Raw genomic sequence first — 25,682 nt, 5'->3', positions numbered from 1 at the left:
GGTAGCCTTTTCTCATACACCGGGCGAGTGAGCTGAGCGAGAAACAGCTACTTGGTAATATATTTATTTCTTAAACTTTGATCTCATTTCGCTATCGAACATCGTACAATGTATGTTAGAGGGGACATTCGTGCGTGTGTGTCCGTCTACTCCACGCATGCCGTTCGTGAATTGTGTTCCAAGCTTCCCAAGACGAGACCATCAATGAGCTGAGCGATAATTTGATAAAAACAAGTACCATGTGGTTAAATAAGAGCTCTACCTCCTCTATACCCATGCCCTCCCCCGGGGGGAGTGATGATGCTAGTAGTGGTGCTTCAACAGATCGGGAACGGATAGTGTTAAATTGGAAAACCCTAAACAAGACACAAAACAGTGGAATTAAAATTGAACAACAAGCGCCAGCCTTAGAACGCTCTTCCGGCCGGCGTGATAAACAATACGAGTCGCTAATTTGCTAACAGAACGGAAGTGGCCACCTATAAATACGTTGGCGCTACCATGGCGCTAGAGACACCGAGTAGCTAGCTCCGTCCGACGATAGAAGCAATGGAAGTGCTGCTTTACGTAAGAAATATGCATTCCTTATCGTTTCAAAAATTCGGAAAAAGACTGCGCTTCGATCGCACCTAACCCGCGCGCCCAGTGTTGGTTGTGTCTCACTCATGCTGCAGACTGCTCCCCCGCACGTAAATTTGCTAAAAGTTGCCGCCCCTGCTCTGGCACAACAACAACCGACAATCGTCAGCGACAATGAAAAGCGGTTGCTAGGAATGTTCACTATTTAAAATAAGAACTCCGAACAAAAGCACGGGTCTACGGTTCGCCGAAAAGCATCTCCGAGCCGGGCGGTATACGGCCACTGGCCGGGAAACTAAAATACTGCGCAGATTGAAATACGTTCGCCAACTGCGCAGACGGCGCTGGTGTCGGCGTCGTCGTCGCTGCCGTCGTTGTTGTCGTCATTAGCGTTGCCGCCACCGGCGTTGGGCTTGATTGGCCTTCCTCGATCGATGCAGATGCGACGCTCGGAACGCTACCGTTGTCGATTTGCAGTGTCAGATTGTACGGATCGTTAATGTAGTCCGAGTAGATGTCGGATGCTTCCGCCGGAAGCGGATTTGGCTGTACGAAGATCGGTGCGAAGCTTTGCGCAATACCGATCGGTACGTGCTGCAGCGAAGGGTACTGCGAACCTGCCAAACGATGGCTCAGCGGCACATTGCCAGCTTCTAGGTCGGGGATCATTGCGGCAGTGGCTGGCGAAGGCTCACTTTCCGGTTCGCGCTTTTTAGCGTCCGGTGTGCTTGGCAAATGCTGTGTACGAGCCGCTCCCGCGCATCCCGGTAGTTCAATGATGTTTGACGCAACGGGTGTTTGGTTTTGTTGCGCCATCGAATCCCTTCCGGGAGACGGTAGCAGCACGTTCAGTGTATCCTCCTGCTGTCCGAGAATTGGTAATGCTGCCGGTGGCGGTGGTAACGTTGTGACACGCGGCAACATCAGCGGCAGTGCATTAAAATCGCTCGTTGCCGTGTTGCTCATAAGCAAATTGCTGGGCGCTACTCGGTGGACGGGTGTGCGATGCACTTCAACCGTCGACGACACCGGATGGCCCGGATGCTGCGGAACGAATGCATCCGGCGGTGAAGAGGACAGTACGGAACCGGTCGAACCGGGTACGGGATGGAGCACAACGCGCGGATTAATACTTTCCGTTACGGCCGAGCTGTTATTGATCTGTCCGCCTTCGAGAATGTGCTGCTGCTCCCCGGCGAGCGTCGGTGGAACCGTTGGGCCGGTGTGGGATGCTCCAGAGCCCGCACTTCCTGTTGCCGAACTACCACCAATACTAACCGATGATCGAGCGGCTGCAAAGAGATGGGAAACGTTCGCTTACTGTTTCTGCAAAACATACAGCAACCATGCGAAGCGCGCGCTACCTTCGTGCTTGAACAGTTCATCCTTGAGCGTGGGCAAAAAGCCGGATATCCGCTGCCAGGTGACATCCCACAGCAACGAATGCGTCACACCGTCCGTGTTGTGAAACACGCAAACCTAAAAGCGCACGCAAACGTTTAGCAATTAGACGGCACTATTCGGTAGAAAAGTGCAGTACAGGTGGCATCGCTTCTTACCGAATGCATAACGAGCAGCATGTTCTTGAGACTTTCCAGCACCGCCTCGTACAGCATGTCCGAGCCAGCCGTCATAAACCGCTCGAAATAGTCCAGTATTTCCAGCCACAGCTCCTGGAAGTTGGGCAACGCGATCAACGGCGTCAGGTGGTGGAGAAACACTTTGGACATGATCGTGGCCGTCCGAATGCGGGATTCTTCCAGCAGCGATACCTCAACTGGACCGGTTGCCTTCTCCTGCAGCAGCTCTTGGAGCAAGGGGAACAGCACCTGAGGGGAGGATAACATTGGATCTGACTTGTATCTGCTGACCGAGTACGGCCGCTCCAGGACGAACATGAAGAGACCCATACTGTTCTTCCTTGGTCTAATGACTTCTAGTGAGCCGGAAGATCAAGCCTGACATGCACAGATCGAATAGTCCCCTTCGCTAAACCTACCTGCTTGAAACATCCCGCCCACTCCAATCCGGTCAACGTCTGCAGATCTTGGACGAGTAAAGCGCGCTGCAGGCAGGTGATGGCGCTGGTGCGCACCTGTCGCCGATGATCCGTCGCAAGCCGTGCTATGCCTTGCAGCAGCGGACACCAGCCCTGCGACCAGAGCGAGGCGCACTGTGGCACAGCGCCGCCTTCTTCGGCCCACCAGCGGAAGATCTGGGCCGTGCGGGTGTGTAGCGTGTGCATCAAATCGAGCAGTTGAATCGATATCGACTGATAACGCTCCGGAAGCTCTTCCGACTCACTATCGCTGCTGTCCAGGGCGAGTGACGAGGAGGAGGATGAGGACATTCCGGCACCGCCCTGGTGCGCTGCCCCTTCGCGCTTCCGCTGACGGTCCTTGGCCGATGATCCGGGCTTCCTTTTACTCGTCTGGTGGTACTCACGCTGATGGTGCGTCTGGCCCATGGACGCTTCCACAAAGGTGCGTATGCAGCGCACGCAGCTCTCAAAGTTGTAAGGCGTAATGTGAGCCACGTTGCGCACGATAAACGCCAGACTTTCCCAACATTTCACCAGCGCAAACGGCGAGTGCTCGAGCAGCTTACAGTGGTACTGAATCGAGTGTCGAACGGAGGTGGCGGGCGACTGGCCACCGGATCCACCCGGCACAAGATCGATCGCATCCTTGTTGACCATGATCCATGCATCGCCCGTGGTCGGGCTGCTTGGGACGGGTGGTGCCGGAGTGGAAGCTGGCGCTACCGGCCTTACCAAAGGTAGCGTGGCCGTGCTCAGCTCCGAGTCGGAAATGTAGCCACGGTCGGGCAGACCCGAATCTTCCTCGCTGCTTAGCGCACTGTCCGATTTGGCACCACTAACCGCGCCCTGCTGCTCGGTGGAGTAATCCGGCGGCATTGCGCCTGCTCCGACGCATTCCAGCACGGTAAACACGATCACCCAATCGGCTTCGGTGTGGATGTTTTGGGCACTTGTTTTCAGCAGCTCGTACATACCGATCGAGATCGGTTTCGAGATGGCCAGTATGACGGCCGGCCGCAGTGCCAGCAGCATGCGCAAACTCTGCAGTATGGTGGAGCAGATTTCCTCGTTGCGCATCAGATAGATGGCCAGCTTGAGCAGGGCAACGGTGGTGCGCTGCAGCAGATAGGTGTACTCGTTCGTGGACGCACCCACCAACAGGGTGTACAGCTTTTCCTGCACCCGCGCCCAAACCGGCAACAGTCGGTCGCGGTTCTGTATCAACACCTTCACCAGCAGCTCGAGCAGAAACACCACCGTACACTCGCCGTACGCAGGGGCGGTAGATTTGTGCGCCTCCGGTGGTACGATCATCGCCAGCAAGCATCCGATAAGCTCCTCGAGCGATTCTAGCTGCAAAAACTTGGACTCGTTCACGATCTGCTCGATCTGGCAGTCGCGAATGCACTTGCGCGACAGTTTGATCACTTCCTGCTCTTCGTACGAAGGTTGCCGTTGGCCGTCGTTCGCCAGGTACGAATACAGCGAGCTGAACAGCCCCGCTTCCGTCTTGGGCAGCGGGTTCGGTTCGCGCAGCAGCGTCACCTTGCCGCTCGCTTCGCAGAAATCTTCCGCCTCCATTAGGGATTTGGGCAGCAGCTTCAGCTTGAACAGCTGCAACAGCACGTCCGTCGTGTGCCGCCAGCCCTCGCGCATACAATCGCCATGCTCGTGTATCAGCCCGAACACGGTGCGCATGGCGAGCTGGGCCTTTACGTTCTGGCCAAACATAACGCTGGCCGCGATTTCGTTCGCATCGTTCGGCGGTGGCGTTAGGAGCGTCGTAAACTTGCACAGCGTTAGGACGAGTGCGTCAAAGTCACCGTGCAGCTGGAAATGTGCTGCAATGGCGGCCGACTTCATGAAGCCGCCGATGGCTTTCTGGTACAGTGGCACGTTATCGAGCGATTTGTCGAACACGAAGCTGAGCGCGGCCAGCGTTGAGCCCTGAATAACGCGATACAGCTCCCGGTCGTGCTGTGGGCCAAAGACGTGGTGGAAGATACCGTCCTTCGTTGCTCCACGGCGCAGCAGCACCTTCCATAGGTAGTTCTCGCGCACTAACCCCGTCTGTTCGGCGGGCATGATGATTTCTTCGTTTCTGTTGGACCGAAGCAATAAAAAAAAAACATTTCGTTAGTGTCAGTTTACAGAATGCCTTCGAATGATACCAGCGAGCCAAATTACCTTATCGAATGGTAAATTTTGGAAAGCATGTCCTGATCAAAGTCCGAATTCCCATTTAAACCGCGCAGATTGCGCAGGAAATCATCGACCGTCATCGGTACGTTGAGGCGCTTCGCATTGTGGTTGTGTTGATCCATGTTGAGCATGATCACTGCGTACGCCAGACGGAAGGCAGCGTCCGTGTTGGCGAACGGTTCGTTGTTGCATTCCTAAGCACACAAAAGCGATGTTTGAGTCACCATTTAGGAAGGGGAAAGTAGTTCCGTTCCGTGGAGATACTTACATGCCAATGGTCGGCGAAATGTTCCATCACGAGCGAAATCAGCGGCGCTTCACCGGGCAACCGGAACGTTTCCAGGTACAGCCGAAGCGCCTGATCGATGGTCAATCCGGCAAAGTCGAACGATTTCACAAACACCTCCAGGATGCGGCTTTCCACGTTCTTCTTCTTGCTAATGTACTCGCCAATCATCTTCTTGTCCAGGCCCGAATTTTCACGCAAAAACTGGGCCACCTCCTGTGGATCGAGCACCGCGTTCAGCAGTCCATTTTCCTGCAGAAATTGTATGCCCTTCTCGGGTCGCTGATTGAACAGATCAGTTCCCTGCGTGAGCAGGCGCTTCTTGCGCTTGATCGCCGCTAGCTCTTCGTGCGTTAGCTTCTGTGGCGATGCTTCGGGAAGGGTTGCACCGTCGACGGTGGGCTCATCGCCACCGGACGCGCCACCAACGATCGCTCCCCGGCTTAATCGATCACCCTGACTAGAGTGTAGAAATTTGCTAATATTCTCCACTAGTACGGCCGGTTCTGCAGTACCGCACGGATCTTCCGGGTCAGCTTCCTCCAGCTCGAGCGCTACCTGCCCACTGGTGTCCCGGGCAGGCGGTGGCGGCGCCGGTGCCGGCGGTGGCGTACCAATCCCGGCGGACGCATCTAGCACGAGCTTCGCCGTAGCATAGGAATTGTTTCGCGAGTGTCGCATGTATTTCGGTTTCTGGCCATTTTTCGCTTGCACGCAATTCCTTTCGATCGATTCGACGATCGTCAGCAGTGCGTCCATCGACAGCGTGTGGATGCTGTAGATGGCCTGCGTTGCCGAGAGCGTATTTTTCGACAGCAGCTTGGTTAGGTCCTCGAACAGATTGGAGCAGTACAGATCGCAATCGTAGTTGATGTACAGCTCGGCTGCAAAGCCCGGTATGCGCCACAGCTGCAGCAGATTATCCATGGCCAGCTCCCGCGCCTCGTACAGTATCCGGGGGCTGTCGTTCATGATCATGTCCGCCACCCGGGTGAGGTAGTGCTCGAGCTGGAACTTTAGCTGCGCCCGGAGCGATTCAAACAGCAGAAACGAAAGCTGCAGCCCGGCAGCAAAGATCGATATCCGTTCGGTGGCGAGCAGTGCGAACAGATTGCGACACAGATCGTCCTTCACGATCGCGAGCAACGAATCGTACCGACCGATGCTGTCGGCGCCCACCTCGAACGTTACCGTCAGCAGCGTCAACCCCATGTGAATCATAACGTCCCCATTTTGCTTGTCCATTGGATTGCAGAGGGAAATCAGGAAACGGAACAGCTCCCGTATGCACGGCAGACCATATGGGACGTGTGACACGGATGGCGCGCCCGCTACCGGCGGAATCTCCTCGTCCTGCTGCTGGGACGTAAAACGAACGCCAACAGAATTCACAAACGATGGATCGGTTGGTGCCGGTTCGTCGGTCGTCTGCAGTGGAGCCGCTTCCTGTTCGCTCTCAACGACGGAACTGCCATCTTCGGCCGTTGTTACTGACGCTTCCGACGTTGCAGGAGCTTTGGGCGTTTGAGAAATAGAGCCCTGCAAATCCACAATAACTCCCGCCGGGGTGGCTGGTGTGGTGGACAGTGGTAGGGGCTTGAGCCGGTTGGGCGCCGTAAGCATTACCGGTGTGACTGGTTCCTCTCCCGATCCGGTTTGCTGATTTGCTGCATCCTCCGCACAGGCCGGTGTCACAATCTTCGGCACCGCTGGCTGAACTGTTGCAGTAGAGCTAGGTACGGTTGTGGCGGCAGGCTTGGCTTCTTCTTTCATGCTCGATTTGCTGTACTTTCTTCGCTTGCCGGATTGATCCATCGAGCTGGAACGCATTTTCAGCGTCTTCAGTGTGTTGTAGCTGCCACCTTCCACGAACTGCGGCAACCGCATGAACAGCAGCAGTACAATATCCTTCAGCGCATTTTCCGCCGTCCGTCGCACCAATTCATTCAGCCGTGGCTCGAAGCACAACCGAAAGCAGCTTAGTATGATGTCGCACATACTCTCATCCGACAGTGCACTGCCCTCCGGGCTGAGCACCAGCGTGCGTAGCACCTGTATGATCTTCATCAGTACCACCCCGTCCGAGGTTTGATCCGTACCGACGAACCGTGCATGCGTCACCGCATCGGCAATATTTTCCACCGTGGCAGCAAGCGTCGAGTGTGTTGGGTCGATCAGCCCATAGGACAAAAATTTGTTCACGGCTGACAGGGCAAGGCTGGTGACGGGGCCCGTCGTTTCTTCCGATCGTATCACGTCCAGAAACGGCGCGAGAAACGCGTTCGGTTCCACCAGGCGAAGATCTTCCACCTGGAGCAGCACCTCTTTTAGCTCCTGGAAACTCTTCAACAGCACATCCTTGTCATCGTCCTGCAAAGGGATGCATTTTCAAGCGATAAGAACTAACCGAAAAGGTGTTCGTTTTCCGCGGCAAAGGCGCTGTTCGGTGGGTCCATCGATTCCAGATGGAGACATCAGCAAGTGCACCCTTATCCTTACCTGGTACGTGTTGAAGCTCCACCTTGACCCGCGGCGCATTGCCGTCGTCAGGGTGGACATTTCACCCCGCACGACGAATATTCCATTCCCAGGTGGTGACATTGTTGCCAGGGGGCCAACAGCTGGCCAACGGAGCACGGGACGGGCACCAGGCGAGCGAATTTCTTTGGGTAAATTGAATTTGTGTCACTTTTTTCCTACTTCCACCATAACTTCCAACTCACAGTAGTGACGTTTACTATTTTTTCTCCGTTGCCTGTTGCCTCCTCCGGGCCGTTGTTTCCCTTCTTCTCTTTTCCATAACAAAGGGTCGAAGGTTGTCATCGCAGACTGTTCGATGACATGCCGGCAGCGAACCGTCGGAATAGAAATCTACCGTTTCCGTTTGTTCTAAGAGCAGAGAATGCCTGTAATAAATATTAATGGACCAAAATTTGTCTCAGTTTGTCCTTGTTTCTAGCCTTGTTGCTCTGGGAATGGTCGCAAAAATCCCTGTCGACGTCTGTATACACCTCACCGGACATCTCAATTGTAGCAACCTCGGGCAATCGTGACATTCCTTTTGACAGCAAATAAACGTAAACAGAAACTCGCTCGAAACACGAGGACGGGAAAAGTTTGCACCAGCTGAACGGAACCGCATGAAGAAAGTGGAAAAATCATGGGAAAACTAAATGTATCAATACTTCGCTACCTCACGAAGGAAGATTTTCGCATCTTGACTGCGGTAAGTAGTGAAACATCGCTGTAGAGTTCGCTGTTCGTTCATTTTCTTCGTCCTTTTCTGGTGTGTGGGCAGATCGAGATGGGCATGAAGAACCACGAACTTGTGCCGGGCGTTTTGGTGGCCTCCATTGCAAGCCTGAAAACTGGTGGACTTCATAAACTGTTGCGCGAACTGTGCAAACACAAGCTGCTAACGTACGAACGGGGCAAAAGATGTAAGTAGTGGCGCTTCTTTCTACATCAATCCGCTTACGGTTTCGTTTTCGTGCTTGTCTACGGATTTGCAGACGATGGATACCGCTTGACGAACGCAGGGTACGACTATTTGGCGCTGAAATCGCTTACACTGCGCGGAGCCATTTCTGGCTTCGGTAATCAGATTGGAGTGGGTAAGGAATCCAACATCTACACCGTTGTGGACGAGGAAGGAAAGTCGTTGTGCCTGAAGCTGCATCGGCTCGGTCGTATCTGTTTCCGCAATGTGCGCGAAAAGCGTGACTATCACGGTAAGCGGCACCGAATGAGCTGGCTTTATCTGTCGCGCATTTCAGCGACGCGCGAGTTTGCTTACATGAAGGCTTTGTACGATCGAGGCTTTCCCGTGCCGAAACCGATCGATTTCAACCGGCACTGCGTTATAATGGAACTCGTAAACGGCTACCCGCTCACGAACGTGACCGAGGTGGGCAATGTGGAAGCACTGTACGACGATTTAATGAATCTGATCGTGCGGTTTGGAAACTGTGGCGTAATTCACAGCGATTTCAACGAGTTCAACATAATGATTTCAGACGACCAGAAACCGATCATAATCGATTTCCCACAGATGGTGTCGACCTCACACGAGAACGCCGAAATGTACTTCGATCGAGACGTGCAAGGTGTGCGGGAACTGTTCCGAAAGAAGTTTGGCTACGAGAGCGAAGATTACCCACGGTTCAGCGACCTGGAGCGTGAAGATGAGCTCGATCGGGAAGTTCTCTGTTCCGGGTACGGTTTTACGCAGGAGATGGAAGATGATTTGTTGAAGGAGTACCACGAAGAAAACCGGTCGCAATGTTCGGATCACGACCAATCCGATGAGGAATACGAAGATACAGAAAATGGATCGATCGTACCGGATAGTACACAAGTCAACGAACAACCACTTGTCGATGAAAAGGAGCTAGAGGAATGTCGTCGAAAGCTGGAAGAAGAAATGAAACTGTCCGAGGGAAAACAGCCACAAAAGGATTCCAAAAAGAAAGAACCGAATGCAGCCATTTTCAGCTACCTAGAATCATTGTCCAGCCAGACCGAACTTGAGCTGCCGGAGCGCAACGAAGAGGAAGAAATTGAGCCGGAAAATCTTTCGATCCTACAGCAGCGACAAACAGAGAAAGAGGATTTTGTCTCCACAGAGCAGACTGTGCACGGAGCGGACGACACACGTGTTGCTGTAGAATCGGACGACCCAGAAAGCGAGCCGGAAGATGCAGCTGCACCGGTTGATACCACCTCGCGACAGTATCGAATGGCGATGGTTAGAAAACTGCTCGACGATGCACGCAGCGTACGATCATATTCCACCACGGCCAGCACGATTGCACCGTCGATAGTCAGCAATCGGATAAAGGGCGATATGGAGCAGCGCGAAAGGAAGGAAATGAAGAAACGGCTCGTGCCGAAGGGTGAAGCGAGTGCAGTCCGACGTATGCGTAAGGATAATAATGCGACACTGAAAGAGTATCGCGGTTGGGAGTTTTGAGTCGATCGTCGTGGTGGTGCTGAAAGCTTATATGTCCGTTAAATATGATTAGTTAAGAAGGTGGGATAATTTCTCTACCACTAAGAAAGGTAATAATTTACGCCAGAATAAATCGCACTTTTCTCTCAAATGCTTTCATGTTATCATAGTCGCAGAAATGTATGTATGTATCCATACACCTTGATCGCCATGCAAAATAACCGTTGACAGCCGCTGTCACTTTGAACAAAAACATAAACAAATCGGCTAGCCGACATGGTTTTTGAAGATATATAGCGTTGTGAATAGTTCTATCGATTGTTTGCAATATTTTATAGTTGTGGGCTGATTTTCACATGGCTGCAGAACTATACACTACCACGTGCCGGTTCTGTTTAACACAAAGCGATTCCGCACGATGTTTCTTCGAGTTGTTCAGTGGCGAAGAAGAAGGCAGCCAGCTGCAGACGATTTTGGGGACAGAGGTAAGCAAAGCACCACGGTATATTCTGGCCAGGATCTGAAAAGGATTGCTAATTCATATTTCCTTTTCATTACTGTACAGCTGCTACCTTCGGATGAGTACACCAAAGTTTGTGCCGAGTGCGAAACCAACATAAGCCTTGTCTTTAGCATTACGAGCGAAATTCGAAGGATAAACCAAATATTTTGTTCACTTTTGCGGTAAGTAGACAAATATGGCATGCGGGAGGCATTTCTGCATTGAGAAGATTTCACTAATGTGTTTTTTTGCTATCCATTAGAAAACAGCGCAGGGCAAGTGATCGCGAAACCATCGAGGTGTTACAAATAACCGCCGTAGAGGAGAGCAACAGAATTAAGATAGAAAGGCTCGTGTCCGACGATGAGGAATACTTGTACGAATTCGATTCCGATGGTAACGGAGAAAGAGACCTCCCATCATCATCGTGTGGATGTTTGTACTGTGAAGCGACATTCCCATCACAGGCCGAACTGGGTGAACACCAGCAGGATTGTACCGGATATCAATGTGATGGTTGCAATCAGACCTTTACCTTCTTCCATCAACTGTTGGAGCATAACTCCTGCCAGGCAAGCGATGAGCAACGGCTGTGCAAGGTCAGCCATTTGACGAATGCCGACGATCGTCTCGAACATAACAAACTTCTGAAATGCATGGTTTGTGGCGAACAGTTCACTGAAACGGAGGATTTTTGCAAACACATAAAACGCCTTCACTCAGAACAGGCAATCATATTCCATCGGTGCGATGTGTGTCCCAAGCAGTTCCTCTCGCTAACCGATGCCCGTCACCATCGAACAACACACACGGCACAGTGTGTATCCCGAAAGCAACGCAACCGCTCCAAATGTCCATCGGATGGACGCAATGAATGTGCTATCTGCCGGGTCCGGTTCAAATTCAATCGCGATCTGCTTCAACATCTGGGAAGCGTGCACGCGGACGTTTCCGTGACGCTGTTCGAATGTGCCACGTGTGGAAAGAAGTTTACCACCGACACGAAGCTGGAAAAGCACAAGTACAACATGCACCGGGGCCGACAGCCGCAGTACTTCTGTTCGTACTGTGGCCGCTCGTTTAACAAACGGATCGCGCTGCAAGATCACGAAAGCACCCACCGTGGCGGGAAGACATATCACTGCGCCGAGTGCAGTCGTGCGTTTACGTACAAAAGCTCGTACGACCGGCACATGCAGGTTGTGCACAGTGACACCAAGAGCTTCAGCTGCGCGTATTGCCACAAAAGCTTCAAGCGGAAACCAACATTAACGGTCCACTTGCGGTTGCATACGGGCGAGAAACCGTACCAGTGCAGCGTTTGTGACCGCCAATTCACCGACCCCAGCTCATTTCACAAACACAAGCAGCGAGAACATGCCGGGGAATGAGCTTCCTACGACCAAAGGTTGCAAGTGGTGATGTTTCTATATTTGAGGTAACGCGGATCAGCTAATGCCGGGCTGCAGTTCACATGATTAACTAGCTATAAATAATTAGCCCCAGACCCCTGGGCCGACCGCGAGGGCGATCAACATTATGCGGCGATTCGAAGAAACTGTTCCGTTATATTTTAGTGTACTAAAATACAAAACTTGTAACAAGCTTATTTGCGAAATTTTAACTGCCGTGGTTTGTATTCAAATTCAAATTTGTTTGGGTTCAAAGGCCTTCCAGACCGCCTCCCCGTACGTAAGGCTGACTACTTTTCTACGGGTAAAATAAGGTCACAGAAAGCCAGAAATGGCAGGCCGAGACCTCTCGAGGTTGTAGTGCCAAGGAAGAAGAAGAAGGTTTGTATTACGAGCACAAAAATAGTTCATAAATGCTGGTCTGGTTCAATCGAACAATGCGTGGGTCATACGCATTGAATCTCCTCACCATTCGTGCTTATCGCACGAATCCTGATCTGCTTCGTTTCGTGACCGCAATTCTTATCAGTTCAAGAAAAAAGGCGTACTTTCGCATCGCGAGGAGATATGTTATTTTTGCTATTTTTTTTTTGCAATTTCCTATCTGATAACACAACCCCACACACACACACACTCAAACATTCGGCACAGCCACAATCCAAACAAAACAATCCAGCCGGACGCCAACTGTCAACGGAGAGTTTGACGTCTGAAATCCAAGGTATATCGATACATACATACACCTTGCTGAAACCACAAACAAATCGCGCTTCCAGCAAACAGTGCCGTTTGCGTTGTTGGGCGTGCTGGTTGAGCGTGCGTGCGTGTGGTGCTGGTGCAAGGAAAGATACGTAAAAATGAACCCTCAATTCGGTTTGTTTTTACGCATGGGGTTGACAGAGAAGAGGCGCCATATGGGGCGCCTCATCGTCCATTCTCTGGTGGCGATTCTGTTAACAATTTTTATCATACACCTTCCAAGAAGCACGGCCAAGCCCCGGCCTAGCGAAAGCTATGCAAATGACCTCATTAGTCAGGTATGTACCAAAGCTGCATTGCAACTCAACACACTCACTTACCAAAGGGTGGTGCCAATAACGAGGGATCATATTCCAACCATTTGGAGCTCGCAAGACGCACTACGACACGGGCTTTATAGCGTCCATCGCAGCGCTTTTTGTTTGTATGCAATCGATCTGGAATTTCCGCTTCTTTGATGGAGCATTCCCCGCTGCACAAAGACAACAAGTAGCAGTATTGACGATCAACATGATTCCTCCAGCTACGACACTTTTTTGCAGTAACTTGAATGCGGATCATTATCGACCGACGATTTATCTAACTCCATCTAGCCGTTGAACCCCCTAACGCGATAGCGTGCAAGATTAACCACAGTTTGACATCATTTAGCAGTTTTAGCACGTACCCTGCCCGAACCGGAAGCGCATGTGATGCATACCATTAACGCTATTCGTTTCCTCCCTTTTTTGCGCAGGATGATTTGGCTGATTACTTCCCGGGCGAGCTGGTCAACAAAATATACTACACCCCGCAGAACGAGTTGACCGAAAACCTGATGGAAGCCGTACGCCAGCAACTGTACATAGTGGACGAACGTAATGCACTTGCCATCGGAACGATGTTGCCAGTTGGTCATTAATTCTGCCGGTTGGTGTGTGTGCGTGTGTGTGTCTTTCCAGGCGTTGTGCCTTACGCTAGCGATGCCGAGATGGAGTTCGCCCTGCTGTCCAACCCGCACATATGTTTCGGTGTGAGCTTCCGGAACATTACCGACGATGGTCGGCTGCTGTTCGTTGTACGGACCAAAAACAACAACTTTCGCACCAGCACCGTTTACTCGCAGGACGTTTATTCTAGCTACCAGAAGCGTAACAACGAGTACATCGAGAGCGGCTTTCTGGCGCTGCAAAATGCTGTCGATCAGTCGTATGTGGCGATGGTGGCGGCCCGCCAAAACACGGCCAACGCTGAGCGAAGTCTGCACGTGGCCTACGGGCATATACCGGTGGACGATACAAGGGGACCGCAGGGACCGGCCAGAAACGTTGAGCTCATGCCGGTGCTAGCGGTAGCGTTCGTGGTAATCTGCATATTCGCACTGCTGCTACCGATGGTGGAAGATCGGGCGAACGGCATGCGGGAACATCTGAAGATCGCCTGCGTTGCCAGCTACTGGAAGGAGGTGGCACTGTTTGCGATCAATTTCGTGCAGTTCTGTACGATTCTGATCGTGTGCTTCAGCATTGCCCTCGCCAGTGCTTACTGGGACGCGAATGCAGCACTGATCGTGTACCTTGTACTGTTGGCCATCCTGTTTGTGATGAATCTGATTGCGTTCACCTTTTTCCTGAGCAGCACGCTAGAATCTCCAACGATGGCCACCGCGGTGGCGCCGATCATATTTTTTGGACCAATCTTTCTGTCCGTTTTGGGCAAGGGACTGGTGATTCCGCTGTCCCTGTTTCCCGTCACGGGCCTCTGCTATGCGGGACTGATAGTGGAAGTGTTTAAATCGTCCGGCCACCTGTTTCGGGCCCACAACCTGTTCACCGTCGATTATCCCGGCGTGGGCTACACGAACATGTTTCTCGTGTATTTGTGCCAGCTGGTCGGTACGATGCTGTGGTTGTTTCTATGGTTCTACGTTTCGAACGTCTTTCCCGGCCGGTACGGGACACCGCAATCCAAGGGCTTTTTCCTGTCGAAAAGCTACCGGAAGCGGTTGTGCGAGGGCGTGCGAAACCGGTCCCGAAACACGAACAAAATCACCGCAGAAAGTCAGCACGATTTGCAGCAGAACTCGACCGGCAGCAATGAGCTGGATAATCGCTTCGAAGCGATCAGCATGGCGTACATCGATGAAGCGCCGGATGCGTTTGAAATCGACCTGGAACAGTGCCGGCGCACCGAAAAGCCGGCCGCCGATTCGCAGGAAGTGGTTCGCATTACGAAGTTGAACAAAGCGTTCAAAGGTCGAACGGGCGGCGCGAAGCTGGTGGTGAAGGACTTTTCGCTCTCGATCTACGGCCACAGCATTACCGTGCTGCTCGGGCACAACGGGGCAGGCAAGACGACCACGATGAACATTATCACCGGCATACTGCCACCGACCTCCGGCACGATCGTGGTCGACGGGGAGCACAATCCACACCGCTACCGCCACAAGATCGGGTTCTGTCCGCAGCATAATGTGTTCTTCTCCTATCTAAACTGTCGCGAGCATTTGGAGTACTTCGGACGGTTGCGAGGCCTGAACGCGTCCGATGCACGCAGAGAGGCGAAAGGCGTGCTGGAGACGGTGCATCTAGCCGATAAGAGTGAATCGCTTGTCCACACGCTGTCCGGCGGTATGAAGCGACGCCTTAGCCTGGCCATCGCCATCATGGGCCACACGAAACTGCTTATCCTCGATGAGCCTACGTCCGGGCTGGATCCGGAATCGCGCCGTGACATATGGGACGTGCTGCTGAAATTGCGCCAAAATCATACGATCCTGCTGACGACCCACTTTATGGAGGAAGCGGACGTGCTCGGCGACTGGGTAGCGATAATGGACGATGGCGAGCGGGTAGCGTTCGGCTCGCCACTGTTTCTGAAGCACGAGTACGGCAAGGGATACACGCTGAAGCTGTTCAAATCGTTGCACTTTGATGAGCGGAAAACCTGGTCACTGATCCAACGGCACGTACCGAACGCTGTCGTGCGCGATTCGGTGCATGAAATATTTGCCGCCACGCTGCCGTACGACGAGATGGCACAGTACGGGGCGATGCTGAAGGAGCTGAAGGAAACCCAGCGCGATCTCGGCATCGAAACGATCGGCATTGCTAATGCGACACTCGAGGAAGTGTTTTTAAAGTAAGTGCGACCGGATATTGGGACTGGGAAAAATCCCACAAATAACTAAGCGTTTTTGTTTTTTTCTTCTGCGGTGGTGGCCGCTTTTCCAGTTCCAGCACACGCAAAAAAGAAATTCAACACCACCCAGAGAGTGTCGACTGTGTCGATAGTCCTCCTCCGGATCGATGCACGAGCGACGGGCCGGGATCGATTAGCGCGGGATCCAAAACTACGCCGCTCCATGCGAAGAACGTGCTGAAGGCAATTTGGGGGAAAAAGTGGATTCACATGAAGAGCAACAAGCACCTGTACGGTTTCCTGCTTGCCTTTCCACTTCTGGTGACGATTTGCTGTTTCATGTTCACCACCGGCATCACCGATGTGGTGAAAAGCCTTCCGGCGGTACAGCTAGACGGGAGCGGCATCAACCAGGCGCTCGGCATACTTGTGATCAATCGTGACAGCGATCGGGCCGGCGCGTTCGGCAACGTGCCAGAGATCCAATCGGACTTTGACCGATCTCCGGTTAATGGTGTGCGCATGGTGGTCGTGCAGGAGAACGACGGTTCCTTGCTGGATGCGCTACGCGAACGAATCGTGCAAGACTATACTGCGTACCGGGATCAAGTGGTGGTAGCAATACAGTGCAATGTTACGAACAATGGACTCGATCTGACGGTCCTGTACAACAACAATCTCGTCCATAGCACGGGCATTGCGGAAACCGTCCTTGCAACGCTCCTGCTACGCTACTACGCCGGACTACCGGGAGCGATTGTTCGCACGGAAAACATTCCTTCCACACGCAAGCAGCTAATAGACATCCAGACGCCATACTACTTCACGGAGCTACTCCCGATAGGTAACCGATTTCGTACTGCTCACACATGCCATCAAACAGGAGGCATCCAGGAGGTTTATAATGTAAGCCTTGCTTTGCTTTTGTCTCCACAGCGATCATGTTCTACATGCTGATATATCTGTCGGGACCTTTACACGAGCATTTGACCGGGTTCCGGCAACTGCAAAACATAAACCGCTACCTATATTGGGGCAGCACGTACACGTACGATCTGCTGGTGCACCTCGGAGAGTGCTTGCTAGTAATTGCGCTCGTGTGCCTGCTGGATCGTTCGGAGGCGTTTAGTGAGGCGTCAAAGTTGCACATCTTCTGGATCCTGTTCGTGTACGGAATGCTTGCCCTGCCGGTAATCTACATCATCAGCCAGTGTGTGGAGAGCGCCAACACTGCGATAACCATCATGAGCTATCTGATGATTGCGGGAGGTAAGCCGCTTGGATCTGATCCCAAACTTCCCTTACCCATTCGTATGCGGTTCCATTTGCAGTGGTGTTTGTCTTTATGCTCTCGAACGGGTACGACGATATCGTAAACAACGAGCCCTGGATCACGTTGCTGCATATCGTGCCCGAGTTTGGGCTGAAACACTCGATGCGCGTGGTGTACGAAAACCAGAAGCTCATCATATACGAACAAATGTCACTCCGGCAGAACCGGGGCCATTCCGAGCCGTTCGCAAACAAGCGCATCTATCCGTACACATTTTACTTTATGGCCTCGTTCCTGCTGGCCCTGCTCGTGATCATCCTGAACGAGCTGGTGGAAAACATTTACCGGCGGGAGAAGGTAAAGATTGGCCGTGAATCGGCTGGCGAAAACATTCGCAAAGCATACCGACAGTGTAATCGTACGCTACGGCGCGAGGATGATCGAGCGAAGGGCAACCGCGCCACCGAGGGTGACGAGGATCACGGTGATGGACACGACGAAACCGACAGTTCGGCACTGCCGTCGGACGATGTGGATCAGCAAACGGCACTGGTCAACCGGTTGGTAGCGAAACCGGGAGAAGAAACTAGCGGACAGTACGCGATCATAGTGAAAGCGTTGAGGAAAACCTACGTCAAGCGGGAGGCCGTAAGGTCCGTGAGCTTTGCCGTGAAGAAGGGCGAATGTTTCGGGCTGCTCGGTATGAACGGGGCCGGCAAGACGACCGTCTTTCAGATGCTTTCGGGCAACCTACCGCCCTCGGAAGGGGAAATCTATCTGCAGCACTTCGAGGTACGCAAGGCGGACGCGCTAGAGTACCGGCACCAGTACGGCTACTGTCCGCAGTTCGATGTGCTGCCCGACTTTATGACCGTGTACGAAGTGATCGATTACTTTGCGCAGCTGAAAGAGCTCGGTGCGCGCGAGAAGCACATCAACAGCTGGCTGGCCAAGCTGGACATTCTGCAGTACAAGGATCACACGCTGGACGAATGTTCCGGTGGTACCAAGCGTAAGGTCAACACGATACTGGCCCTGCTCGGTGGGCCGTCGGTGGTACTGCTGGACGAACCAACCACCGGCGTGGATCCCAAGTCGCGCCATTTCCTGTGGAAAACGATCAAAGCAATTCAGCGAAAAAATCAAACAATACTGCTCACCTCGCACAGTATGGACGAGTGCGAGGAGCTGTGCAACCGGCTCTCGATCATGGTCGATGGGCGGTTGCGGTGTGTCGGAACCATTCCAGAGCTAAAGAAACGGCACGGACAGGGATACAATCTGTGGATAAAGGTGAAAAGCACCCCGATCGAACCGAACGATGAGACGGGCGAGCATAAACAGTTGATACGCGAGGTGACGGAACGGTTCCAAGCCACGCTGCAGGAGGAACATAAGGTGAGTTCCGCAACGCGCGGTGTACGTAAACGATCGAAGGAGGATCATATTTGTTAATGTTTCGAATGGGTTTCCTTCCTCGCAGGGGTTGTTAAAATTTGTCGTAGACCTGAACCTCGACCTATCGGATCTGTTCGATCGACTCGCTGAGCTGGAACACAAACGCGGGCATCAAATCGAAAATTGTTCAATCAATGAATCTTCGTTAGAAGACATTTTTCTACATTTTCGACCCAAAAAAAGAGCAAACACATGAGCAATGGTTAAGGGTTACCATCTTCGCTTATCAACGCTTAATCAACGAGCGTTTGCTGTAATATTTCACCTTGTGCTGAGTAATAGCATTCCTTTTCATCCTTTCTTTCTCCACAGTAGGCGCAGGTGAAAGTTATAATTCAAGTACAGTTTTGTTCGGATCACCGAATGAAGGATGATCTCGTGACCAAAGATAGCGTAAAACTGCATGTGCATATGCTTCATCCTGCATCCATTTCAATTCAGTTAGTAAGTACGCACCACCGAACTAGTATTATTTAAAGCTCCATTATTGAAGGACCGTGGAGCTGTGTGAGTGTGTGTATTTTTAAATGTCTACATTATATAGCACACAAAGAAATACAGCATGTGCTGCTGAGCAAAAAACGCCCTTTGGTTGGAATAAATTTATACACAATTGTAGTAGGTATAAGTTGTGGTTCATTCTACACAAGATGACTAAAAGCACCTAAAAAGTAGAGGATAGGGCAATACTACAACAGATTATGGATTCAAAAACTAACCCTGATGCATAATTAACAGCTTTCAATGTCACACGCCAATGTTTTGCACGAAGATTTTTGATTTTCCACATGAAAATCAAATCTGGTTAAATGTCATGAGAATGACACCGGACGAGCGAGCCCGTAAATGTTGATGCCTCTACCAAATACATCCACTAATAGCGCTTTGAAATTGCTCATCATATGAAACTCATTACCATGGTAAGACCGCTTCTGCAGCATGCACCAGTTGAGCGCCTACTATTGCACAAAATCTTGGTTTCTTACCAACCAGGAGGTTCCAGCGACAATTTCTGATTGGGATCTATGTTTAAAAAAGAAAAACATCGAATAAACAATCGACCACCCTGTGCCTGCAAAAGGCCTTTGGTGCAAAAGCCTTTAACTGTGCACTATAAACCTAGGCCGAAAAGTCAAAACTTTCAACATGGCCGTTGTAATTGAAACGGCACAATTTTTGCACGCGATCTCGAGCCTCGTCCCCGATGCTGTGCTTGTAGTGGAAAGTTAATATTCGATAGCAAAGAAAGTATTCACTCTAGGTGGCAAAATAATGGACGAAATCGTTGTTCCACCAATACGGATAGAAGTGGCTTGCACCCGCGGGTATAAAATCAGTTTCGAACCTCGAACACCTCGAAAGGGGTAACACGTCCTAACGCTCTTGTGTTGGTTTGTTGCCTTCATCCAGATTTAACAAAGCGGAGCAAAGCTGCCTGGTTTATCAGCATGTGCATGACATTCTGGAGGAACGGGAAACGATTCGCACCGGCACCACCTTCACGATACCGGTAGCGTACGTGCTGCAGGTAGAGGTGTGCACCAACATCGACCAGTACATGGCACGGTCGGCGCTTCAGTTCTACTTCTACGTGCTGCAGGAGTCGGCCGCTGTTGCGGAAACGATCAGCAACGGTGCGGAGGAGGTGGAAATTTCCCACCACATGCTACTGCCGGCCCGGGAGCTGCTCGGTCTGTGGGAGAGCTTGATCTACGAGGACGGCGTGAAGGACAGCGTGCTAGCGTTTGCCGAAAGTTCCATGCTGTTCGCCCGCAAGGGTGTCGATAAGCATCTGATCACCTGCAACCGTTTGGCACTGTTCCACGGACCGCCGGGCACGGGCAAGACGAGCCTTTGCAAGGCCATTGCCCAAAAGCTGTCCATACGGCTGATCGAGCAGTATCGCCATGCGCATCTGGTGGAGATCAACAGCCACAGCCTGTTTTCGCGCTGGTTCTCCGAGAGTGGCAAGCTGGTGCAGAAAGTGTTCAGCGAAATCGTGGCGCTGCTGGAAGATGAACAGTCCTTTGTGTGTGTGCTGGTGGACGAGGTTGAATCGATTGCATACGCGAGAGAAAAAGTGTCCTGTAAGGTTCGCTGACCCCTGTAACGGGGGGGGAATGTTTCCACTTGCTTTGCCTAATTCGTTGTTTTCTTTTTGCAGCAAACGAACCGAGCGATAGCATACGGGTGGTGAACGCCGTGCTAACGCAGCTCGATCGACTACGCCACTTCCCGAACGTGTTCATCCTAGCCACCTCCAATCTAACGGACAGTATCGATACGGCCTTCCTTGACCGTGCCGATTGCGTGCAGTACATAGGCCATCCAACGGAACGTGCCGTGTACGAAATATATCGTTCGGCGCTTGCTAATTTGCAGACGATCGGGATTATAGAAAAGGAGGGCAAGTTCAACCGCCGGCTATCATCGGGCACGGTGTCGTATGGTATTCCACCGTACGAGGATGCCGTCATGCCCGGCCGAGCGAGCTGTACCATGCTCGATATACTGCTTCAGGTCGTTAAGCTGTCGGCCGGGCAGAGTGGACGGACGTTGCGCAAAATTCCGTTCCTGGCGCACGCGTTGTACGTGAAGAAGGAAACGGACAGCTTGTTGAACTTTCTGACCGCCATGCGTCAAGCCATTCGCAAGGTGCGAAACGATAAGCGCCTGCTGGAGAATCATTCCGCGGAAGACGATCCGTCGGAAGAGGATATTGCGCTCGATTCGATAAGGTCGCATTGAATGCCCAAAGGAAAACAATCGTTGATCGTCATTATGAAATAATGATTTTCTTGTTAGAATAGCAATTTGGGTTCGATCGATTTAATTAAGATACGAACCTGCAATCAATATACTGCCTTTGAACAGCACATGCTAAGCTGAATAGAAGTGTAAACCAAGCGATAGCGTTAAAAGCGACAACCATCGTACTACGGAGGAGCAGGATCAGTGTCGATCGGAAGCTGCCGCTGAATGCTACCGCGCAGCAAGTGTCCATAAAAAGGAGAATAAGACACACCGGCAACAGGTGTACTAGGTCCGCCACATGTTGATACTGCAAAAGAGGACGCCGGAAAAGGGGGGGGAAGAATGTGTGTGACACAGTGTACAGCTGTTTGGATGTGTGCGTGTTTGGCTTACGGTAGATATGCGGTAGAAAATGTATCCTTGCGCCAGCAGGCAGTTTGTCTGCCAAACGATGAGAATATAGTGCACGTATCGCGATAGTTTCCCGCTTGACGGAGTGACATCTCTTGCTAGTAGAAACACAAACGTCGCCATGCTATTTATCTGTAAGAAAGGAGCGTAATTGTGCATTTGTTTGAAATATTTCCAAGCACCATTCCAGACTTACCAGTAGCAGCACGATGCATGAGCGAAGGAGAATTCTTACATCCGGCGGATCCGGTGGCAGCCATCGGGAACAGACTTCCGACAGTGGTGATCGGGATGACAGTGGAAGATGTTTTAGAGGAAACGTCCAGCTTACTGTCGCTGGTAACGTACAGAACCGCGCTTCGAAGCTGAGTTTCATATCTTTGGAGGGAAATTCGAGGACGTTGATTGTCACATCCACCGTATGGTACCGTTGCTAGAGGATAGATATCATCGGTTACTATGATCTCTGTATCCTCTATCTTTCTAACGTAGGGGTTGTTACTAACTATAGCAACCGATTTTCCGACCTGGGTCGTTTGGTGTCATTCGCTTGAAGGTACTAGCGCTCTGGAGTTATCTGCTGCAAAAAAAAAACCCGGAATCAAACCCAACATATCCCGGCTCCCTGATGCAACGGGAGTTTCTTGCTTTGCGTTTTTATTCGTAGGGATTTTTGTTTGCTTTTTTCTCTTTTCTTGATAGCATTATTGTTATTCCAAAAAAAAAAAACGATGTTAAACCTAAAATGTTCCACCCTTTGCCTTTGCTCGTATTCCAAATATGCTTAAGGATGAAACAAAAACAAAAAAGAAAAATCTGTTGTCATACATCCGCTGGTTGTGTTCCCTCATTGTACGCCTGCCTCGATCCGCTCGACGACACCAAAGAAACGTTCTTTAACAGTACTACCAAAACAAAACAAAACAATGTTATAACTAATACAGCGCCGCTTGCCAGTATATGTTTGCTGATGTGCTGATGCCCCTGTCTAGCAGCATTCGCATTTCCTTCTATTAGCCGTATGGGTGTTTCGAGCTATGAAGGTGGCACTTCCGTGTGTTGACTGTGCAACTGGCGCTTCTAAAATCATTTCGCTACTTGTTTAAATCACTCCTTCCAAGCCTAAGGGCTGTCCGGGTCCGGCAGTTAAGGTGACCAGGCCTCAAACGTGTGGTTCACAGGGGTGTGAGGGTGGTTGGGGATCTGCAAAATACAGCAATCAAAAACCACAAAACACAAGTGCAGAGTGACCGCGCGATGGCCGCACGAATGGGAGGGGGGAAACTGGTGGTTGGGATTGGAAACGGAGAGAAGCGGGCTTCCAGATTCACTATTCGAGCACTAGGGCACTGTTGTCGCAGCCGATCGAGCTCACAACGGTCCCGCCGGGCTGGACGGTGGTGGTGATGGTGGCGGCGATCGTCGTGCTGGCACTGTTCGCTGTCCCCAACGGCGAATGCATGATCGGTTGCAGGGTTGCAGGGGGCTGCTGCATTGGTTGGCTGCTGTTCTGTTGGTTTCGTTTCGTTTTTACCTTTGCGTGCCGCTTGTGCGACCGTTCGATGGCATCCTTCATCTCGGTCACGTACTCGTCGTACTTCATTTTGTCCTTAAACCATGCGACTGTGAAGTGAAAAGCAAAGGCAGGGAAGGATGGATTTTTGTTTACAATAAGCAATGGAGTGTGTGTAGACGATCGCCCGCTTGCACACGGATCCAGGGTATGCTCACCGTACAGCGAATCGCTAAACAGCACGACCGAGGACAGCTTAAACTTTTTCCCAGTGTCCCACGTTACCGCGTCCAGCACCTCGTCGCTGACGATCGATGTGAGCGCGTTGATGACAATGTTTTGGTCACAGTCCAGTCTTATTTTGGTGAGATGCTCAAACAGTTTGTTGTACAGCGACTCGTCGCCGCAGATGCTCTTGTTCAGCTCGATCAGCTCTTTCAGTGAGCGGATCGGGAACTTGAAGCAGGATTCAATCTCCGCGCTCGGTGCTACCACCGTTTGCTGTTGCTGCTGAAGGTGTTGCTGCTGCTGCTGCTGTTGTTGTTGCTGATGGTGTTGTTGCTGCTGTTGCTGTTGCTGTTGCTGCTGTTGATGCTGCTGCTGCTGTTGTTGCTGTTGTTGCTGCTGCTGCTGTTGCTGCTGTTGCTGCTGCTGCTGCTGTTGCTGCTGTTGCTGCTGCTGCTGATGATGATGCTGCTGAATGATTTGGTTCGTGTCGACCGCCGTCAGCGTAGCGCCCGTTTCCTGCTTTATCGTCGTGAGACGGCTTAGACTCTGTTCGGCGACCACCTTCAGCAGCTCCTCGATGTTGGACAGCTTTCGCAGTATGAGCTTGATGTCCTCCGACTGGTTGCTGCTACTTTGGCATGCTAGGTTTGCACTACTGCTCGCCACCAGCCCGGTGTGGGACTGGGCCAGCGAGATGATGTGTTGCTGGGGCTGCAGCTGCACCTGCACCGCGTGGTTACTGCCCAGCCCGACCGTCTGTAACGAGCTGCCGCTGGGGCAGGTTGTACTGTTGCTGTTACTGTTCGACGCAATGCCTACCAGCGTGGAGGAGGAGGAGGAGGACGGTTCCTGGTGCCGAACGCGCCGCAACTCCTCCGAATCCATACTATGATCATCGTCGTAGTCATGGTCACCTGAAGTGGCTGTAACGGATCACACACAAAAAAAAGGACAGAAACACGGTTAACATACGAACGACGACCGGAATAGGCGGCATCGCTCAACGGCGGACACACTCACAAGGCTTCTCGTCGTGCTTGTCCTTGTCGCGAAACTTTTTGATAATGATGTGTATATCGTCCGAGATGGGGATTCGTTTCTTTTTCGCTGCAAATGGAACCGTGCAATTATAAATAAACGCATCACGCGTACACGCACGCACACAGACACTGCGTGGAAAGTTCCCGCATAGCTTACATGTTGTGGCATAGTTGTGGCAATTGTCCATTTTGCTTGCTTCCCGTACACCTGCTGGTACCACCGCGTTTACCGTGGCCGTTGTTGCTGTTGCTAGGTTGTTTTGTTTTTAGTGCGAGACAGCAAGCATCCGCCCGCTGCGTCCGTGTGTGGGATCGTCGTCGCACCTAGCATAGACTGGGCGCGTATTTCGTTCTCGTGCGCGCTTCCCGTACTCCACCTCGGGCGGGGCAATTGTCCGGTGCTGCCGTAAGCCGCCGGACGGACAGAAAACAATCGGAACGCAAGCAACAACTTTCGGGCAACGGCGCTAGCACATTGGAATTCTTCTTTCGCTGGAATCACACGCAGCACGCAGCGCAATGGGTGTTGCAAATTGATCAACAAACTTCTTTGCAAACTTCTTCCTTCCACCGAACCTGGCGCTGTCAAACGGTGACAGCTGTCAAAACGGGGTAACTGTCAAACGAAAAGTCAGCGCTTCCTAGGTCGTTTTTCGAGGAACAGAACGGTGCAGCGCAGTCATAATCAATTAATTTGTGGACTTTCTTGAATAAAGTGTGAATTATTCGCTAGTTACCTAATCGTACTTGTGTCGTGAGACAGAAATGATTCATTTCTACCAGTGTGCTCAATACGAGCCGTGCGTGTAGCGGTAGTGGCGGCAGTGTTCTAGTATCGTCAGGAACGGGTATCCCTTTGGAAAACCCTCCAAAGGATGTAGTATCAAAGCAGACGAAAAATAGACACAACACGAATTTCGGTAAGGTTACTCCAACCATTGTATTTAAGTTGACCAAGTAGCAATAGTTTTACGTTGGTGCCTGTTTTTGTTCTTCTGATTGGCTAGTTTTGTAACTGGGTTATGGCCAATTGTGTCTTGAGCACATGCATCGCATCGAAGCGTGGCGAAATAACGATCGTTCCAAATGTAACAGAACGTCTGTACTTCGAGATTCATGCTCTTAAATATACCTTTCCCTCCAGTAAGGCTCT

The 25,682-nt window shown here is 51.6% G+C and overlaps 6 protein-coding genes across 6 annotated transcripts; 4 read left to right on the top strand and 2 right to left on the bottom strand.

Moving 5' to 3' along the window:
• Positions 1-48: 48 nt before the first annotated feature.
• Positions 49-8,054, bottom strand: LOC118505648 (Golgi-specific brefeldin A-resistance guanine nucleotide exchange factor 1). The gene is made up of 7 exons (XM_036041730.1): positions 7,608-8,054; positions 5,091-7,478; positions 4,808-5,016; positions 2,579-4,721; positions 2,139-2,408; positions 1,944-2,058; positions 49-1,871 (listed from the first exon to the last, which is right to left on the bottom strand). Exons 1-7 carry the CDS (start codon positions 7,707-7,709, stop codon positions 817-819), a joined length of 6,282 nt encoding a protein of 2,093 aa, XP_035897623.1. The 5' UTR covers positions 7,710-8,054; the 3' UTR covers positions 49-816.
• A 119-nt stretch (positions 8,055-8,173) lies between these two features.
• On the top strand, positions 8,174-10,210 carry LOC118505650 (serine/threonine-protein kinase rio2). The gene is made up of 3 exons (XM_036041732.1): positions 8,174-8,334; positions 8,407-8,548; positions 8,621-10,210. The coding sequence occupies exons 1-3, from the start codon at positions 8,269-8,271 to the stop codon at positions 10,078-10,080; spliced, it is 1,668 nt and encodes a 555-aa protein (XP_035897625.1). The 5' UTR covers positions 8,174-8,268; the 3' UTR covers positions 10,081-10,210.
• Positions 10,211-10,276: 66 nt separating this feature from the next.
• On the top strand, positions 10,277-12,185 carry LOC118505652 (zinc finger protein 271-like). Its single transcript, XM_036041739.1, has 3 exons — positions 10,277-10,544; positions 10,625-10,743; positions 10,824-12,185. Exons 1-3 carry the CDS (start codon positions 10,416-10,418, stop codon positions 11,950-11,952), a joined length of 1,377 nt encoding a protein of 458 aa, XP_035897632.1. The 5' UTR covers positions 10,277-10,415; the 3' UTR covers positions 11,953-12,185.
• Positions 12,186-12,748: 563 nt separating this feature from the next.
• Positions 12,749-19,208, top strand: LOC118505649 (ATP-binding cassette sub-family A member 3). The gene is made up of 7 exons (XM_036041731.1): positions 12,749-13,010; positions 13,469-13,589; positions 13,674-15,852; positions 15,945-16,696; positions 16,789-17,121; positions 17,184-18,523; positions 18,609-19,208. Exons 1-7 carry the CDS (start codon positions 12,831-12,833, stop codon positions 18,777-18,779), a joined length of 5,076 nt encoding a protein of 1,691 aa, XP_035897624.1. The 5' UTR covers positions 12,749-12,830; the 3' UTR covers positions 18,780-19,208.
• Positions 19,209-19,722: 514 nt separating this feature from the next.
• Positions 19,723-22,575, top strand: LOC118505654 (pachytene checkpoint protein 2 homolog). Its single transcript, XM_036041741.1, has 3 exons — positions 19,723-19,908; positions 19,994-20,670; positions 20,748-22,575. Exons 1-3 carry the CDS (start codon positions 19,856-19,858, stop codon positions 21,329-21,331), a joined length of 1,314 nt encoding a protein of 437 aa, XP_035897634.1. The 5' UTR covers positions 19,723-19,855; the 3' UTR covers positions 21,332-22,575.
• On the bottom strand, positions 21,397-25,109 carry LOC118505653 (serine/threonine-protein kinase pakD-like). The gene is made up of 7 exons (XM_036041740.1): positions 24,687-25,109; positions 24,510-24,596; positions 23,480-24,412; positions 22,255-23,371; positions 21,945-22,181; positions 21,731-21,880; positions 21,397-21,644 (listed from the first exon to the last, which is right to left on the bottom strand). Exons 1-4 carry the CDS (start codon positions 24,715-24,717, stop codon positions 23,079-23,081), a joined length of 1,344 nt encoding a protein of 447 aa, XP_035897633.1. The 5' UTR covers positions 24,718-25,109; the 3' UTR covers positions 21,397-21,644; positions 21,731-21,880; positions 21,945-22,181; positions 22,255-23,078.
• Positions 25,110-25,682: the final 573 nt, after the last annotated feature.

This window comes from Anopheles stephensi, chromosome 2 (assembly GCF_013141755.1).
Source record: "Anopheles stephensi strain Indian chromosome 2, UCI_ANSTEP_V1.0, whole genome shotgun sequence".
In the NCBI taxonomy this organism is placed as follows: Eukaryota; Metazoa; Arthropoda; class Insecta; order Diptera; family Culicidae; genus Anopheles; species Anopheles stephensi.
The sequence above is the reverse complement of the archived record's forward strand: the minus strand, read 5'-3'. Positions and strand labels throughout refer to the sequence as shown.

Excerpts from the sequence above, each read along its gene's own strand:
- LOC118505648 (XM_036041730.1), bottom strand. The coding sequence starts at position 7,709 with ATGTCACCACCTGGGAATGGAATATTCGTCGTGCGGGGTGAAATGTCC. Across the intron at positions 7,479-7,607 it reads GGAGCTTCAACACGTACCAG|GACGATGACAAGGATGTGCT; the intron begins GTAAGGATAAGG and ends ATCCCTTTGCAG. Across the intron at positions 2,059-2,138 it reads TGCTGCTCGTTATGCATTCG|GTTTGCGTGTTTCACAACAC; the intron begins GTAAGAAGCGAT and ends GTGCGCTTTTAG.
- LOC118505650 (XM_036041732.1), top strand. The coding sequence starts at position 8,269 with ATGGGAAAACTAAATGTATCAATACTTCGCTACCTCACGAAGGAAGAT. Across the intron at positions 8,335-8,406 it reads ATTTTCGCATCTTGACTGCG|ATCGAGATGGGCATGAAGAA; the intron begins GTAAGTAGTGAA and ends GTGTGTGGGCAG. Across the intron at positions 8,549-8,620 it reads GTACGAACGGGGCAAAAGAT|ACGATGGATACCGCTTGACG; the intron begins GTAAGTAGTGGC and ends ACGGATTTGCAG.
- LOC118505652 (XM_036041739.1), top strand. The coding sequence starts at position 10,416 with ATGGCTGCAGAACTATACACTACCACGTGCCGGTTCTGTTTAACACAA. Across the intron at positions 10,545-10,624 it reads AGACGATTTTGGGGACAGAG|CTGCTACCTTCGGATGAGTA; the intron begins GTAAGCAAAGCA and ends ATTACTGTACAG. Across the intron at positions 10,744-10,823 it reads ATATTTTGTTCACTTTTGCG|AAAACAGCGCAGGGCAAGTG; the intron begins GTAAGTAGACAA and ends GCTATCCATTAG.
- LOC118505649 (XM_036041731.1), top strand. The coding sequence starts at position 12,831 with ATGAACCCTCAATTCGGTTTGTTTTTACGCATGGGGTTGACAGAGAAG. Across the intron at positions 13,011-13,468 it reads CAAATGACCTCATTAGTCAG|GATGATTTGGCTGATTACTT; the intron begins GTATGTACCAAA and ends TTTTTTGCGCAG. Across the intron at positions 15,853-15,944 it reads CTCGAGGAAGTGTTTTTAAA|TTCCAGCACACGCAAAAAAG; the intron begins GTAAGTGCGACC and ends CCGCTTTTCCAG.
- LOC118505654 (XM_036041741.1), top strand. The coding sequence starts at position 19,856 with ATGGACGAAATCGTTGTTCCACCAATACGGATAGAAGTGGCTTGCACC. Across the intron at positions 19,909-19,993 it reads GAAGTGGCTTGCACCCGCGG|ATTTAACAAAGCGGAGCAAA; the intron begins GTATAAAATCAG and ends GCCTTCATCCAG. Across the intron at positions 20,671-20,747 it reads CGCGAGAGAAAAAGTGTCCT|CAAACGAACCGAGCGATAGC; the intron begins GTAAGGTTCGCT and ends TTCTTTTTGCAG.
- LOC118505653 (XM_036041740.1), bottom strand. The coding sequence starts at position 24,717 with ATGGACAATTGCCACAACTATGCCACAACAT. Across the intron at positions 24,597-24,686 it reads CCACAACTATGCCACAACAT|CGAAAAAGAAACGAATCCCC; the intron begins GTAAGCTATGCG and ends TTCCATTTGCAG. Across the intron at positions 24,413-24,509 it reads CAAGCACGACGAGAAGCCTT|CCACTTCAGGTGACCATGAC; the intron begins GTGAGTGTGTCC and ends GATCCGTTACAG.